The 16,397-nt window shown below is 43.6% G+C and overlaps 1 protein-coding gene across 1 annotated transcript in view; it reads left to right on the top strand.

Moving 5' to 3' along the window:
- The first annotated feature begins 401 nt into the window (after window positions 1-401).
- LOC111260384 (uncharacterized) overlaps window positions 402-16,397 on the top strand; it is a 31,451-nt gene continuing 15,455 nt past the window's right edge. The window contains exon 1 of the mRNA XM_086968304.1: window positions 402-4,696. Within this exon, the coding sequence (XP_086824430.1) occupies window positions 2,342-4,696 (2,355 nt within the window). The 5' untranslated portion in view covers window positions 402-2,341. The remainder of the gene's footprint in view (window positions 4,697-16,397) is intronic.

The raw sequence follows: 16,397 nt of genomic DNA, 5'->3' as shown, positions 1-16,397 counted from the left end.
CGAAGCTGATCTCAATCCAAAAAAGGAAGAGAAACGATAAAATAGTGGGTTAATGTGCTAGAAAGAGAAAGAGGTTGTGATTAGAAGCCTGCATCTGCCCGTGGACACCGATTGAATCCAAGAGACTGCCAACCCTCCAGTTGAGCTCATCGAAATATCAACTTATCTAATGACCCATCTTGAGTGCTTGGTCAGCTTAAGCTGCATATTGTTGGTTCTCCCATTGCGTTGAGTTCGTTAAGCACAACGTGGCTTGTCAATGCCGGCGGCAGGAAGCTGTTTGGATTAAGTGCTACTGCAACCACTACCACCCTAATACTATAACAACTAGTACTGGCTCCATTGAACTTAAGCGATTCTGATTAAGAAGAATAGAAGCTTTTGGCTGATGAGTCGAAGGTGCTACTGCGGATTGCAAGGCGGATAATGAACCTGGCTTCTTGCCACGGTTACTTCGGCCCATCTCGGAGGCTACCACGCAAGGCTACCTTGTCCTTTCCATCTGGCGGCAGGCTCGACTCTGATTCTCGATTTCTTTCAACAGTCCGACACGTCTTTGACTTGTATCTCAGTAGTGGCTGGCCATATAGCAGTCGGCATCAGAGGCGGCACTGGCCTAGCGATTGACCAAATACACCCTTAATTCTAACTGCCAGTCGTGTGGCTCTCTGCGGAAGGGCTCAAGTTGACGTGTGGCCTTTACTAGCTGGCGCGCGTACCACTTACTCGCCTACTAGCCAAAGAAACTAGGAACGAATTTTTATTCTCGAGGGGTTCTTAATCTCAAGCCATAGATACGGCAACACGGGCCACCTTAACCAGCCAGTCAACGATATAACCAGCTCACCTTGTTGGTTGTGTCTCCTAGACGATCGTTGAGGTCGGGGCAAGCCTTAGCCTTACTCTACCTAGGAGTTAGTAACGGTAAACAACATACTTAATCCTGTTAGCGCTGCGCTTCTGCCGTACTGGCGGGGCGTTAACGTGGTAGTTATTATACGAGACCGTCAGTGACGCCACCCAAGGTGGCGGTGAGGAACACGGTGAGAGCGTCGGATGTAAGGGCTTGACGGGCAACTTCACTTCAAGCGGTCATCGCCATTAATAAGGAAACGTTGAGCGATTTAGCCGTTGCATGGTCAACAAGCTGTTCTGTTTACTTGTTCGAATTCAAGCGGTTTCGCTCGTTATATCAATCGTTGTGTTTTTTTTGTACCAAAGCTTATAGTGTGCAGCAATAGAAGGGGTTCGGACGCGTGGACGACAGCTGCCAAGCTAATACTGTCATCGATTGTCTCCCTGAAGTTAAACTAGGCAAGATTTCTCTACTGATGTTGCTACCGAACAATGTGACCCATCGGTGTTTGAAGAGAAAAAAAGAGCTGGAAGAAGAACAAGTACGCAATAATAATAATAATAATAACAACTTACTTAAATATTTCGTAAATGAGGTTCTACCGCCCCCACTCAGCATAACTGCTTCGAATGGCTAATGACCGCTTCCAACACGAAATGAATTGTGTGTCTCTATATGTCCGATTCTGAAACTAGAACCCCTCATCTCGTCTGGGTCGAGCAGCAGGTGAACGCGTTACGACTGCATCATCACGTGGACTTGAGTGGGAACTACACCAAACGACTACATCTACAGGGCGTAGTAAAGAGGGCTCCTGCATTATCAGCTATCTGGATCACATGCGTATACATAACAAGATACATATGTATATGCAAGAGGTGAGAACAGGGAGGAGTAAATAGTTAACAAGTGTGCGGGCCTCTTCATTCTATACTATAGACTAATAAGGTTACGTTACATTACGCACGTAGGCGGACTACAACACAAACAGAGAACAGCTCCGATTAATAGCGGTTCCTATAGTTCAAAACGTATGTACAGAGAATCCTTGTCGTCTGTAGAATCAGAAGGTCACAGTCCAGAAGTGAAGTTAGTACAACGAGATTTACAAGCAAATTTTCCCTATTATAGGGCAAATAACACAACAGCGCCTAGTCACACAAAAGGCTAGTGAAGATCGCTCCTTGTCAAAGGCGAACCAAAGCGAAACCAGCGAGCTAGACCAGGTCACTACACAGTCCCAACTGCTTCACAGTCTTCTCAAAAATTCGCCGCAGCTTTTCAACGACGAAGACACCAAGGAGGAAGACTTCGTCAGGTTCAGTGTTCTGTTTCTGTTGTTGACAGGCGTGAGTAATTGTTCCTTTTTCCCGAAACTCGGTCAGCTTGAATCGCTTGAGGTGGAGCAGTTTGGCAGCCACAACGACGCCGTAAGCCGTGACGACTGCCGACGTGGCCTCGGAGCATCCCAGTGTTATTAGCACAATGATCACTGTGGTGACCGGTAGTTTTGCGTCGGCGCCCAACCACACGTTACTTGAATGGGGCGAAGAAGAGGTGCCTCGAAGCTACGAGGAAGCCGGCGTCCTCGAAACAGCCGATGGCAATTACACGCTGCCGGGCGGCCCACTGGCTAAAATTCCAGAGATCGGGTTCATTATTACGGCTGTACTCGTTACGCTAATTATGATCGTCATCGTTGTCGGCAATATGCTTGTCTGTATCGCCATCGCGACTGAAAAGTCGTTAAAAACGACCCAGAACTGGTTCATCGCCTCGTTGGCGGTCAGCGATTTTCTTATCGGTTTGGTCATCATGCCGTTTTCTCTTGCTCGTGAACTAATGGGTTATTGGATATTTGGTGAGATTTGGTGCGACATCCACGCGGCTCTCGACGTCTTGATTTGTACAGCATCAATCAACAACTTGTGCTTGATATCGCTAGACCGCTACTGGAGTGTCACGCATGCTGTAGAGTATCTTCGAAAACGCACGGCGTCCCGAGCCGTCGTGATGATCTGTGGAGTATGGCTCCTTTCAGCATTGATATCATTGCCACCGTTGATCGGCTGGCGGAAAATGTCCGATCAAAAGAACTCATTGCCCCAGTGTTCCGTTTCAGAGGATCTTGGCTATGTCCTTTATTCGGCTTTGGGCAGCTTCTATATACCAGCTGTCGTTATGGTATTTGTCTACATTAAGATATTTCTAGCGGCACGAAAACGCGCCCGTCGAGCAATGGAGCGCAAAAAGACACTGGCAGCCAGAAACAAAGCGGCGATTGCCGCCCAACAGCCACTCGGTACACAGCACAGTGTCGAATCAGCGTGTGAAAACAACTCGCTCCGAAGACGCGGCGGCGATAAGAAATTCTCACCACCCCCGATCGTAATCGTGAACACGGAAGCTGAAGAGGGGTCCCCTGAATCGGACGGATCAAGTCCACCGATTTCGCCCGACGTCGATACTATGGGAGCTTCGGCCGTTGAGGCCGAGCACAGCCATCATCGAGAGCAGCTTCTTTTGAGGCGGGAGCCCCGCGAGCTAACCCAGTTAGCCCAGGCCCATGCGAGCAGTAATATTAATAAACTGGCTTTGCAGCATCAGGAACAGTTGGAGAAAGCTCGATTATTAGCAAAACAACAGCAAACACAAGGTACCGGTGGAATCATCACGAACCCGCAAGCAACAATGACATCAGCAATGGGACTGCAGCAGCAGCAGCAGCAGCCGCAGCAGCAGCAGCAGCAGGATCCAGTCGACTCCATGAAAATTTCAGTGGCAGTACGTGCTGGAAATGGAGGGGGTCCGGTGGTTTACTGCGGGGGTACCGGTGGGGTTGCTGGGGTCGGGGGTGGTAATAATAATGGTAGTGTGACAACAGGCCGAGTGAGGATTGCGGGTGGTGCTTTGACAAACGTGGTTGAAAATCCCAACACGGGTGGACACGCAACGAGTGTCGGATCAGCAGCAACATCCGGAACAATAAATTTGGATTGCGCAAGTGCCGCGGGGATAAGCGCCGCTAGTGTAGATGGCAACGGTGATACGCTGCTCTTCTGTGCAGGTTCAGATGCAGGTGTTGGTGTAGACGGTGCAGGTGTTAGCAGTTCTTGTGGTGTGGCCGGTATAGGAAGTGCAGTGGTAAATGGAGCAGCTGGTGTCAGTGATACGACAGTGATGAAACAAAACAACAAGAATAACAACATTAGGAATCAACATAGCAACTGCTACCAAACTAACAACACGTTAGCGGCAGGACGAGAGGAAGGAGCGGCATCAGCAACAATTGGTATTGCTACGACTAATAATGCCACTAACAGTAATGCTTCAAGTAGTAATAACATGAACGTTACTAAAACATCTACGCCTAATGTGACGACAGTGCCGAGTTTGACTATTTGTGCTCCAGTGACGCTCACGGCTTCAAGCGTCGAGCCGGATTCTCTGAGGCCGCAGGCAGTTCGCCATTCCGATGCGTGCGGATCAGAAATGAGTCCTAACAGCGTGACCCGTAAAGAAGGTGACGATGAGGGCTATATCAGAGAGCCAACAGAGACATTAATTGTGGACACGTATAACACGGCCGATCCTCGTGGCCTTGGAGGGACTGGTGATTCTATAAGTGAGGTGATGATGGCGGCGACGAGTAACAATAACACGGACGGAAACGGGAGTTGCAACGCGAGCGCGACAACAATAGTTGGCGCTGATATCGGTAAAATGCACAATCCCGTGCCCTCTACACTCCAACACCAGCAGTTCGCTACCAGTCATATAAACAATAGTAATAACAGAGGCCACGAAAACGGCGTCCATGGACACAAACTGTCGATTTCGGTAAGTATTCTATTTTATAGATTTAACCATAAGAGAAATAAAAAGTATAACGTCCGATGTTACCGCTTCAGTCACACACTCTAATTTCAGCCGGCTGGCAACGCTTGACCTTGAAATTACATCATTTCATCTTATATACGTAACGCGTTTTATAAACAGGTAAGGTGTCTCAAAAACCGACAAGTGCCTGTGCATCTCGGATGGTTCTCACCCTATGTACATAGTTAAATGAAGTAGTAACTACGAAAGGTTTATTCGGGAGCGTTACCCTTGTTACCGAAGTGACTTTATAGACACTAAGTGTTCTAAGACTGTAGAGAAGCCTTGAAGGATGGGTAGCAAAAGATTCGCTTGTGAAAACGTGCAAGGGTGGCCAATAGTTCCCGTGCTGGAGTCGAGAGCCCACTTAAAAGTGGTGTATTTTTAGTACACTTACCAAACAACAGGAACCACTCAACCAGGTTTTCCTAAAAAACGCTCATCACATATTGTCGAGAAAGAGCAAGCAATAGTATTGCCTGAGTGTGAGTATATCCTATACACAAGGCCAAATTACCGTTCCGGCGCTTATTCTCTAGATAAACTACAATATTAGTAGATAGGCATTTCGTGCTTTGTTTTGAGCAAGACATGGTTAGAATATAGGATATTTGCTCAGAATGTAACGCGTCGACCTTAATGCAAATTTCCCAATAATACTTTTCAAATAAATCATTCAAAACGACCTCTGTTACTCGCGGTAAAATTGTTTTTATCTTGTTTGAGTCTATCGTAAATACTAATTTTCTCACTTCTGAAAAGTTTGATATCAGTAACTCGTGTTGCTTGAAATCACTAATAGGAATAAAATTCCGGTAGAGACCTGACCTGATACGTTGAAAACCAATAATCACTAACGGAACTGTTGAAGGGAGAGCACCTTTGCGAAGGTAACTTCAACGTACACGCCAACACCGAAGCCTACTGCTTAATGGACGTTGCTAGCTAAAAAATGTCGACATTTGTCTTTAGTCGTCACCGGCTATTTTCTTGAGTCTTCACTCTTAGATCAAAATCAGCATGATAAAAAATATTTTCTACAAGAAGAATTTACGTCGCTTTTATTATTTCTGACTAGATTAACAAATTATTTGTGCGTGATACAACATTGACCAATGCTGCTTAAAAGTAGCCTGCCGATTCTTTACCTCGTAACATTTTTCACGCAGGTCTGTTAAAGTCTCTTCGTGATTTCGGTCGTAGCAGTGGCGTTGTTCATGAGCTTAATTGATATTGACGATTTATTTACTCTAATGAATATAGTTGTCCTGTCTTTTGCTTCCAATTGCAAAAATAGAATTGTAAGTTAATAATCTGTATATTAGACGTGTGTACACAATACGGCCCACCTATATTAAAAGGATACCACAATTGTCGCACAAGCTAATATTGGATGGCTCGCTATAGGTATGAGAACCCACAAGAGCTCCCACTATCTCCGTCAACCCTGCGCTATTTACGCAGTAGTGCTGGATAATCTTCTAGTCAGCGTTTACGATGGAACGCTACACTCCCGGCGTTTTGAGTTTTCCTTTGGGTATGGGCCTCGAGGAACTAGCTTCCCCCTGCATCGCAGTGAGATCACAGGGGGTACGTTTCCCCCAACCCCAGGGAGCACTACGATACGCTATCTGATTGCTTTATCTTTAGAAATGGCGCCTGTCCCTGCAGAGCCGCTCGGTGGAGTGTTGACATGCAAAGAGGAAGAGCTTTGTATATGAGCCACAATGTGGTGGGCTGCATATCCCGTCACAGGTTGTGGATTCCGGCCGGATCGGGATCAACGATGCTTTGGCCAACACTATTCGTGGAGTCTGTGAGCAATAACGGAACTACCTTGCCGTACCGTTGAACGTGCCCAGAATCGACGGCTTCTATGGCGCACCTGAAGCTGCTGCAAACCTGCATCCAGCCAGGTTGTGGGTATCTGACAATGTGAAATAAATGTCTTGGGTCCTACGTCCGTTACTTCTGTTAAGTAGTTAGAGTATAGCTTTTTTGATGCACGAGGCACATTTTGCTTCGTTGGGAAAATTTATATATAGCCTATATTTCCTTTTCCGAGAATAGATGAACTTGCGGATTGTTAAATATCGTTGTATGTAAGGGCCGTACACATCAAGAAGCAGAAGTGCTCACAGTTCATCTAAGGTCGACAAACGAATCCGATGACCTTGCTAGATGAAGTGGTACTTAATAGACGGTCCGTCGAACAAGGTGGTCGATGGGAGGTCAAAGCGATCTTTTTTTTACTTCATTCGAAAAATTTATATCTTATACGAATACATAATGAACAGACAACAGCATCTACAGATGGATGTATGTATGTGAATTTGTACTGTGTGATTGGCTTCAACGGTGTTGAAAAGCATATTTAGCACATAATAAAATTCCGCCTCGTATTTAATTGAAACGCTTGGTTACGCTAATTCAATACGTACGGTTAGACGTATTCTGTTTTACATTGCGTACGTTCTGCATCGCAGACGGACCTGATAGGATATTATTTCAATGCCCTTCATTTAAACTATGTCGTTTTTGCAGACATTTCGCTCTTATTGTTTAGTTTTTGCGAAGTGGTTGATTTGCAGAGGTGCGTATAAAACCTATACAATTATCTATTAGACACTCGTGTGTGTACATAATCCATAAGTCCGATACCTTATTAATAGTTTGAAATCGCCGTAACTTTTCTAAATTCTTATACTGATCGGTATCTGAACATTCAGACATTCTAAATAAGCGTCGACTCCCTTCGACGCTAGTCAAGTCAATAGAAACATATGTTTTTACAGTTACATCTGAACAATCGAGACTACACGGATAAAAAATGATTCTTCAGTTACTCAGCAATTGATGCCTCTTCAGCAATATATTTTGGACAACTGAAATCGTGTCATGAATGCTAGCTTTAACCCTGAGCGATAGTTAAATTAAATATTCCTTTTCGTAGCAAGGGTTTAACTACAACTACAGTACAATTACATTTCACTCAATGACTATACTTGCTTGTTACCTCATACAAGGCCTTCAGCGTGTCACTGTCGACTACCAAATATACGTACACCAACAACGTGCACCTCCCTTTCGCAAGCGTTTCGTTTTAGCGCCTGCTTCTCCCGAAAAAAAAGCTAGCAGAGTCGCTAGACCACCGCATATGTAGAAGGATGTAGATAGGTAGATAAAGACCTCTTTGACGTTCCACTGAAGATCGAGTTCTTCCTTAGTTTAGAGACCGCTGCGCTGCCCTCGACCAGTCGTAACAAAAAGCATCTTATAATAATATTATCTCCTGTTGAAAACATATGAATCAGCAATAGAGGAGTTTGATTATTTTTATACGATTCTTTACGTTAAGCTGAGAGCATGCTTTGTACATGTGATTCGATCAGATCGGACTGCAGTTAGCAGTACAGCAACTTCTGCCTATATGCATAGACACATAAACATTGATTTAATTTGTTACAGTCTCAACGTGCTTTAATTTGCCACGGTTAAGGGTTCTGTCGTCGCACTAGTGAAGCTCTTGGAGTATATTTTATGCCCATATTAAGTAGTAATGAGTGCCTTTTCCTCAGGTACGCCATTTTTCTGATCGACGTTGCCTTGCGCCGAGCATCATCCAAGCTTTCTTGTTTGTCAGTTTTACCCCATGATTTCTGATTCATTCACTATTCGTCTGCCTTTTCCATCAAAGGCCTACGAGATAAAGTATTCCTCGATACGACTAACGGTCCTCGAAACCCTTTTATTTAATACTTTCTTCGGCATAACATTCTGTTCCCGTTCCACCTTAACCCATTTCTCACTGTACAGTAAAAGTTCACTCGGTTGGTTTTTATAATAGTCAAGGACAGGTCCTCTCCAGCGAGTTCATTAACCTATCGATCAACCTGACTGCCTGGTACCCCACCTAAGCGTATCTAACTAGCCAAATAGGTCGTTCAACCGCGTAGACAAAGAGTGTACCGAAAAACAATGTATTTTTTCAGGTTCCTATAAAATAGAAGATACCATACTATCTTTCATATAAATCACTTCAGTAGAGACGACCAGTATATAGAACGGATACACGAAGTAATGCCTTGGGTCCTGTGTGACCAATGAAACGAGGGACTTGAGAGCTAGGTTGACGGTCTGGGAGTAAAACTCTAATGGAGCAAGCTCTTTTTGCTCCTTTGGATCCTGGTGCCGGCACCATGGCTTCGGATTACCCAAATCCGCCTTCGTTGTTTTCCTGATGGCGGAACCTCACCCCTCTATATTCCCGTCACATCCGCTGTAATATTCTCTGGCAAGCCGCTTGCTCTTCTATGTAACCTAGTGTTCATGGCCTGCTTTGGCTCCCTGCTCTCAAAGTGCCACAGAGGGGATCTGCGTAGTTCGCTTGCCAGGTGACCATCAAGCAATCTCTTTCATGATGACAACAATCTTACTATAATGAGCTGTAATTAAAACTGCTCAATCACCCTCTTAGAACGGCGCTAGAGAGAAGCCGCCCTTCCGACGCGTCCGCTGCCTCGGAAAAGGCTGCCCCTAACAACAAACACCGCTTCGACCCGGCCACTTCGTAAATCCATGATGTCTCTTGGTCTGACGAAATAGTAAGAGACGGAAACAGCTACTTGCGATGTTGCACTAGTAACCTGGAGAATGCTATGACCGCTAAGGCAGATCTTACTCGCCGTTATTGCTCTGCGATCCTCAATGAAATTCATCAACTCCAGACCAACTTTGCATGTTCACGTAGCTTGCTTATTATCTACTCCCTTGCAACAAAAGACCCCCATTCCTTGCACTTCCATGGGGCCCTAGGAACAGGTCTTAGCAATTATAGTAGCCATAATCCTCATCGTGATCGTCGTCGTCATTATAATAATTTCGCAGAAATAAGGATAGCTTTCCGTATCAACCTCGTTCGCCTTCGTACAAGACTCACTGTGTATGCTTCTGACAGGTTATTCTATTCCCTCAACCTTTTTTTGCTACTTTAGCATTAGCTGAAAAGTTGCTCATGTTCTCGAATGCCTTTTGTTTTGGATCCTCTCTCCGTTATACCAGGCCAATGCTGCCATCCGACGTATCATGCAAAGCGAAGCGTGTCATCGCACGGTACGCCATGACGGGAGTGGAAAGCGAGGGGCGGAAGTCTAATACCAGACGGACGGCACCTAACTAATTTAAGAAGAAGAAGAACAGAACCCAATAGAAATGAGATCTAAAAGTGGAGTTTTCAATATACGTGGCTATGCACACTATAGATTTATTTTAATAGGAGAGAGCTACATTTATAGGAAAAAATGTACGTATACAATGCACATGTAGCAATTTACGATTGCTACCGTGTGCATTCGGACCGTGTGCGAGTAATTAAAAATGGTTGCTACAGACAAAGAAGATGTAATGCGTTTCTGTCGTGATGCAGTGGTAACATGTTTGCCTACAAAACATAGGGATACCAGGTGACGCAATCTATGCTTAAAAGCGAGGATTCAACAACCTGAAGCAACTTTTTCTTATAAAATAGTATCAAATGTAAAATTTGAAAACAACTGTTAGGTGTGCAATGTGATATTGGGATTGGTGAACATTTATTCCCGTGACTCCATGAAATTACAACCATATAACTTTGATTGCAGCGAAATTAAACTTGTTTTGCCCACACCAATCATATTACCACTTCTACAGATGTTAGCTGTGTTCGATTATGCCTATTTTGTCAAGCATTTGTTTCGTCAAGTTAAAAAAGAATCTAATATACGTTAACTGTAGTTTTATCACGCTGATTAAGTCGATAGCCCTTAGATAGTTTGAAACATAGTGCCGTGCAGGTAAAGGGTTTGCATTTTCCGTTTCTTAAAGTTGCAGGAGATGCGCAAACGATTGCAAAATCTAATGGATTCAATTTCGCAACATCCTTTTCAAATTGTTTTCTATCCCACCTACTACGAAATACTAACGCCCGCCATTATCTTAAATATCAATCTTAAATCCACGGCCATGCCTCGACATACTCAGGTGCCAAATTTGGATTTAGTGCAATCGGCTCTGATACCCTCAATAAAACGTCACGAGCTCACGATGACAAGGCTGAAGCTAATCGAACGGTTGTAACCTTAAGAAGAGGAGCGAGCAGATTTCTGAATGAGAGCTACGATCGATCCCGAGCCTTTGACACCCCCCACAAATGTTACTACCAAATTCGTGGTTGTTCTTTTTCCCTTAAAGAAGTTTTTTTGCACCCAATCATTACTATTGCCGTTTACCATTTGTCAGTTCACTGGGGTAAAATATAGCGATCATGGGTTTTTCTCAGAATCACTGAGTGTTGCTTGACATCAATATTATGCTGTGTTGTAAGCAAAATTTCGGTTTCCCTGATCACACACGTTTACCACGTTACGTTATGGTAAACATCGCCAGAGAGCGGGTGTAGATCCAGACCTGAGCTATATAATTTACGCGAATAACGTAACTTTCTATAGTCTAACACTGTCTATTGAGGGACTTGATATTCATTCGATTCATGGATCCCGATACGCAGATTCATCCTTTATTAAAGCTTCCCATTTACTGATCACAGATAGGCCCGCACACATACGACCTTTATTATCTAAAATGTGGCACCTTATGATGTAAGAAGATACCTGTGCTGATCCTTCGTTAAAGAAATTTCTGAACACTCTATAAAAGAAGAAAAAAAAAAAAGATAAGGAATCATTGCTTTGGCAACGCCTGAACGGTAACTCTGTGCATATAGTTTAATTTAGCCGAAAGAAATTTTACGTTTGGAACTATAATTTCAGCACTGCATCAGTCGCCCGCCGGGTCGCCACCTATTTAACCCAATCTTTCGACCCGTAGTGCCTAATTCAACTAGACATATAGTTGGTGCACAGAGTAACTTCTGCTGCCGGCGTGATTCTGTCTGCGCTTACCGATGTTATCGGTACTTTGATACAAATTCTTCAAATGTCGGATATCCGAAATATTATTAGTGAAACACTCTGCTATTACTAGCAATTTAAGTCGCAGCCACGGGTATAACAGACGATCACTTGTCTTTCACATCCCGCCTTCTCACTACGACAGGAAAATCGCCCATTTTAGTAAGGCCGCCAATGAAACTCGGTCAACCGAATCCATTTGATTGAGTCCTGCCGACAATACCCCTAGATGCTCGATTATGTGGTGTCTAATATATTTTGAAATCATATATACTCACAAACCAATGGTAAAAATCAAGTAACAATCATACAGGTTTGTCAGCTGAAGCGGCGTTGTATATATATATAAAAGAGGTTTTCTGCTGTAAGGATCCCGCTATCTAGCGGAAACAAAATTTCGGCTATAGCAACAGGCCGTATTGTCCCGAGCGACTACAATCATCTATCGGTGATGCTTATGAGAGGACGTACAGGGAAGCGTAGGAAGAGCGACGTGGATATTGAATATGTTGGCTGATAAAATTAGATTAGAGTGAGCTATCTCATTTGACTACAAGCGATAAGAAGACGACACAGAGGAAAATAAAAAAGGAAGACAAAGATGTCTGCAAGTAGGGAGTGCCAAGTTAGGTTACGTAAGCTACGATCGCTACCAATGCCGGCCGGAGGTGTGCAAACGCAAAATGCGTTGCAATAAGGTTAGACGTGCTCATCATGTCATGGCTTCGGTACCATGTGTCCAAAAAGTTCAAGAGCTGGACGCGCTTCTGACCGAAGACGGGTTCAAGGAAAACGTCTAGATTACCTAATCTAGACGTTCTTCAATCGATAGAAGAGTGACCAAAAAACAATCGATTGCATTCGTACGGTGTTAAGAAACGTTATTAATTAGAGATCAACATATTAATCGCAACTTACACATTTCTGTCCAAACGAAATTCTACAATACATTTTCAATTGATACTGCCTGAACCTCAGAATCTACTAACCTCTGTAGAGTAAGATATCTGCATAAGATGACGGAGCCATAGTGCTATATCTAGATATTCTACTTCCAGTTACTGATAATACCATGCCAATGAATGGCTCCTTAAGTCCGTCGTTGTCCGTGCAAGGTTCTTCCCACTGTGTCAGGCTGAATCCTTATTGTTCCAAGGCGAAGCAATCATCCTCGACAAGCAACCTCCTGTACTATACGCATTATATGCATTGTACGTGCAATTTTTCCGCAATAGTACAAGTACGACACACAGTTACAATGAAATCCTTGTCGCCTGCCAGCTATGTCACCACTGCTGTGTCATGCCCCATTTGTTCGTTTGTATTTCGTTGGGATTTTTGTTTTGCTCGTCTTAAGTATTGGGAATAGTGCATCCGCTCACTCTATACGTGTGCTCCAGGCGACACGATGAATAGAATAAGCAGCAAACGAAAAAATGAAAATCACGAGCGTAAATGCCCGCCCGCATAGCCCCGTTCTTTATGATCCAATAAACAACAACAATAACAGCGAGAGACAGAAAAACATGAACAGTGATAAATAGAATGCTTATAGCAATAAAATACGACATGAGCGAGCTAACTAGTAGAAGCAGCGTCTGGATATGGATCTATGCCCCGTCAATGATGAAATATGAAACATCTAAGATGTGGGGGCCGCAGGCGCAATCAAGTTTTATAGGTCTCGATGTTGTTGCTAAAGCATGCACTGTTGATGTTGGTAGTAATTCAGGATAACTATTTGTCCTAATTGGTGTATGGGCGTTCTTCTGTCTGTAGTAGATATCAGTCGTATAGCGACACCAGCTATTGGAAACATGCTTGTGGAAGCCAAACGGAACAGACTTCTATTCTTTGTTGAAGGGATTCGTAAGGGAATTTCAATCAATAGTCAGGGTTGGATGGGACTGCTGAACGACTGTCGTTTGATCAACGAGGAAGGTATTCTCTTTTTTGATGATCATCGTTAAAATCGTATATGCATACGCGTGGTATCCTGTTATAGCTAAGGCACACTGGCCACACGAATGCGTACGCACTGTTGTAAGCTGCTAGCCCTGATTAGGACCGGATCTTCTCATTAGAAGAGATAAGATCCGGCTTTGTGTGACCGGCATAAAACCGTCTGTTGAATCGAATGAATGAAATAACTTGATTTAGTTTTTGGCTTGGCATGTATTACAGCATCAGGTGAGGCGGTGACGAGCATGATGTATTCTCCTTCGCACTTGAAGGCCCATCAGGAGCGACCTTGTGGGTGGTGTGTCCGCTTTCGTCCCCGACAGCAGACACGCCACCTTAGCATCAAATAAATACCTAACGGTACTGTATTGGGAGTTAATTCAATAAAAGCCCTACCTGTACCTTTAAAGTCTAACTCATACAACCTTCGAACCTAAACTATTTATAAATTCTATAAATACCGAGGTGTTGACGGCGTTTGCGGCATTTTTAGCGAAACATAACTCTGTAACTACGATATTTATTAGTATATCTATTATTATGGAAAAAACATATCCTGATATATATCTTTAAGACAAGTTGTTAGTGGCTTGACGAAACAGTTACATCATTGCCAGCCAGCTCAAGTTCGAACCTGCGGGTGGCTAAAAATGTTCAAAAGGAGAGCTAATGAAAGTGCAGGGGTTGGCGTTATTGAGATTTGAGCGTGAATACCCAAACAATTTGTTGTTAAGTTCAAGTGAAATGAAACCTAAGTTTGCATTTCTGTATATTTCATATATGTTTCTTGAGTGTTTCCTGTTTAACTGCTTTACGATCTAATTCCATCTTCCTCTGTTATGCCCGGAATCGTCTATTGTAAAGAGGGGCAATGACGTGACGGAGGTTAGTTCTCTTGTAGAAGACTGCATCCGCTTGATGACCGTGAGACGAAGCCATTTTTTTTTTTAATTGTTTTGTTCATCGTTGCTCGACATACATATGGGAAATAGCTTCCACAAATGCTGGATGATTCTACGATGCGTTTTCTAGATGCATCCTTAACGCAGGCTGGCATCAAGGCGTAAAGTCGCAACAGGTGGCATATAATATATAAGTACAGTACAGCCGTAGCTGGATCAGATTCATTAAGCGTGTCCGCTCAAAGTTGGACGCACTTATGTAAAAGCTCCATACCCGTCTAATATGAGAGTATCATGAATGTATTGCACGCAGGTATACCGGAATAGTAGTACAACGGGGCCATAAGACACAAAAATGTCTACAAACAGTATTGATGCTGGATAAGTGGCTCCTAAATGAAGGACGCGGTAAACGGCATAAAGTACGTAGGACTGTATATGCTGTATGATATTCGGGAGATCTATAATGCCATTTGCTCCAACTAAAATACAACCGGTCTACAACAAAGGAGCACTAAAAGATATTCTTCCACGAGTTCTACAAGTCTCCTATTCACTAGGCGTCGTTAATCCAGCGATGCCGACTGCTATTTCTTCCATAACAAATAACACCTTTCCGGCATCAAAACCAGAAGAACAAGTTGCCTATTGATTTCACTGATGCCTATTGAGCCAATCTAGCCAAGCTCCGGCAGAGTCATGTACTGCAAAAAGCCCAAGAAGAATAGCTTCATTTACATTAAGCCATTTACGCACTGAAAATATATCAGGGAGTACGTCTCGTTTTTCTTCCATGTTTACACAACGAACAACATACGCCGGGCTATATATACACGAACACACATACGCACATCTGACCTATACACAACTAAAATTCGACTCTCGTGTGCCGTTTGTCTGAAGGCCACTGAGCTTGCCAGAGCTACTGTTGCTGCTGCTGTTTACGTCTAAGCTGCTTATAGCGGGAGAACGTTGTCGTACAGAGCTAGTGAGAGACACAGAGACACATAGGGAGGGAGGGAGAGAGAGAGAGTCTTGGAAAGACAGAAATGAAGAGGCAGTGCAAATTGTTCGGTTGCCGCGGGCTAAAATACGACCAGATTCATTTCCTTGCGTTGTTTGTACAGGTCGAATAGTAATCAGGACAAATCAGATTCGGTGTGGTCCCTGCAGATAGAGCTCCACTATAAAAAAAAAAAATGCTGTGGTACAATTTTCGGGTGCTTGACCGCCCCATAGGTTAGTTATATCACCGTTAGAAATCGAGAATCGAAGTTGTGGCAATTAAGGTTCAAGCCAGTCGCTCAAACGAATTTCTTTCTGATATAAAATTATTGACAATAATGCTGAAGGGCAGTAATGCGTTGTTATCCATAGGCTACCGCGGCAGCCACTAAATTTCAGACAAGCAGATCAACAGGTAAAGTGAGGGTGGACATTGAATGAATCCCAGATTTCGGGATTGCTTATATCGACGGGTAAAGATTGACGTTGAGCATTGTATATATTCGAAACCCAGTGGGCGTATGGGCTAAATTTTTAGGCGCGAATACTTGACCGTATGATAATGGCAGTAGTCGTAGTAATATGATTTTGACTGTAAATCATTGCAGATGCCCATGGGGAGGCTTAATCAAAAATTTGTTGAGATACTAAAACCAGCTTCGCGAACAAGTACAGGGTCATGGGCGTTGGTTTCGTCATCAAAAAACAGAAGAATCCAATGTTTGAATCTATGGCTAAGCAACATGTATACGCAAACGATTCACGGTATAGTTTTAAATCAAATATGGTATTATGGCTATAACAAGAGGAAAGATCCCTGCACGATTTATTTTTAAAGTTGGTATG

Source organism: Varroa jacobsoni, unplaced genomic scaffold, assembly GCF_002532875.2.
Source record: "Varroa jacobsoni isolate VJ856 unplaced genomic scaffold, vjacob_1.0 scaffold_432, whole genome shotgun sequence".
Lineage (NCBI taxonomy): Eukaryota > Metazoa > Arthropoda > Arachnida > Mesostigmata > Varroidae > Varroa > Varroa jacobsoni.
Note: the sequence above shows the minus strand (reverse complement) of the source record. Positions and strands in the feature narration are given on the sequence as shown.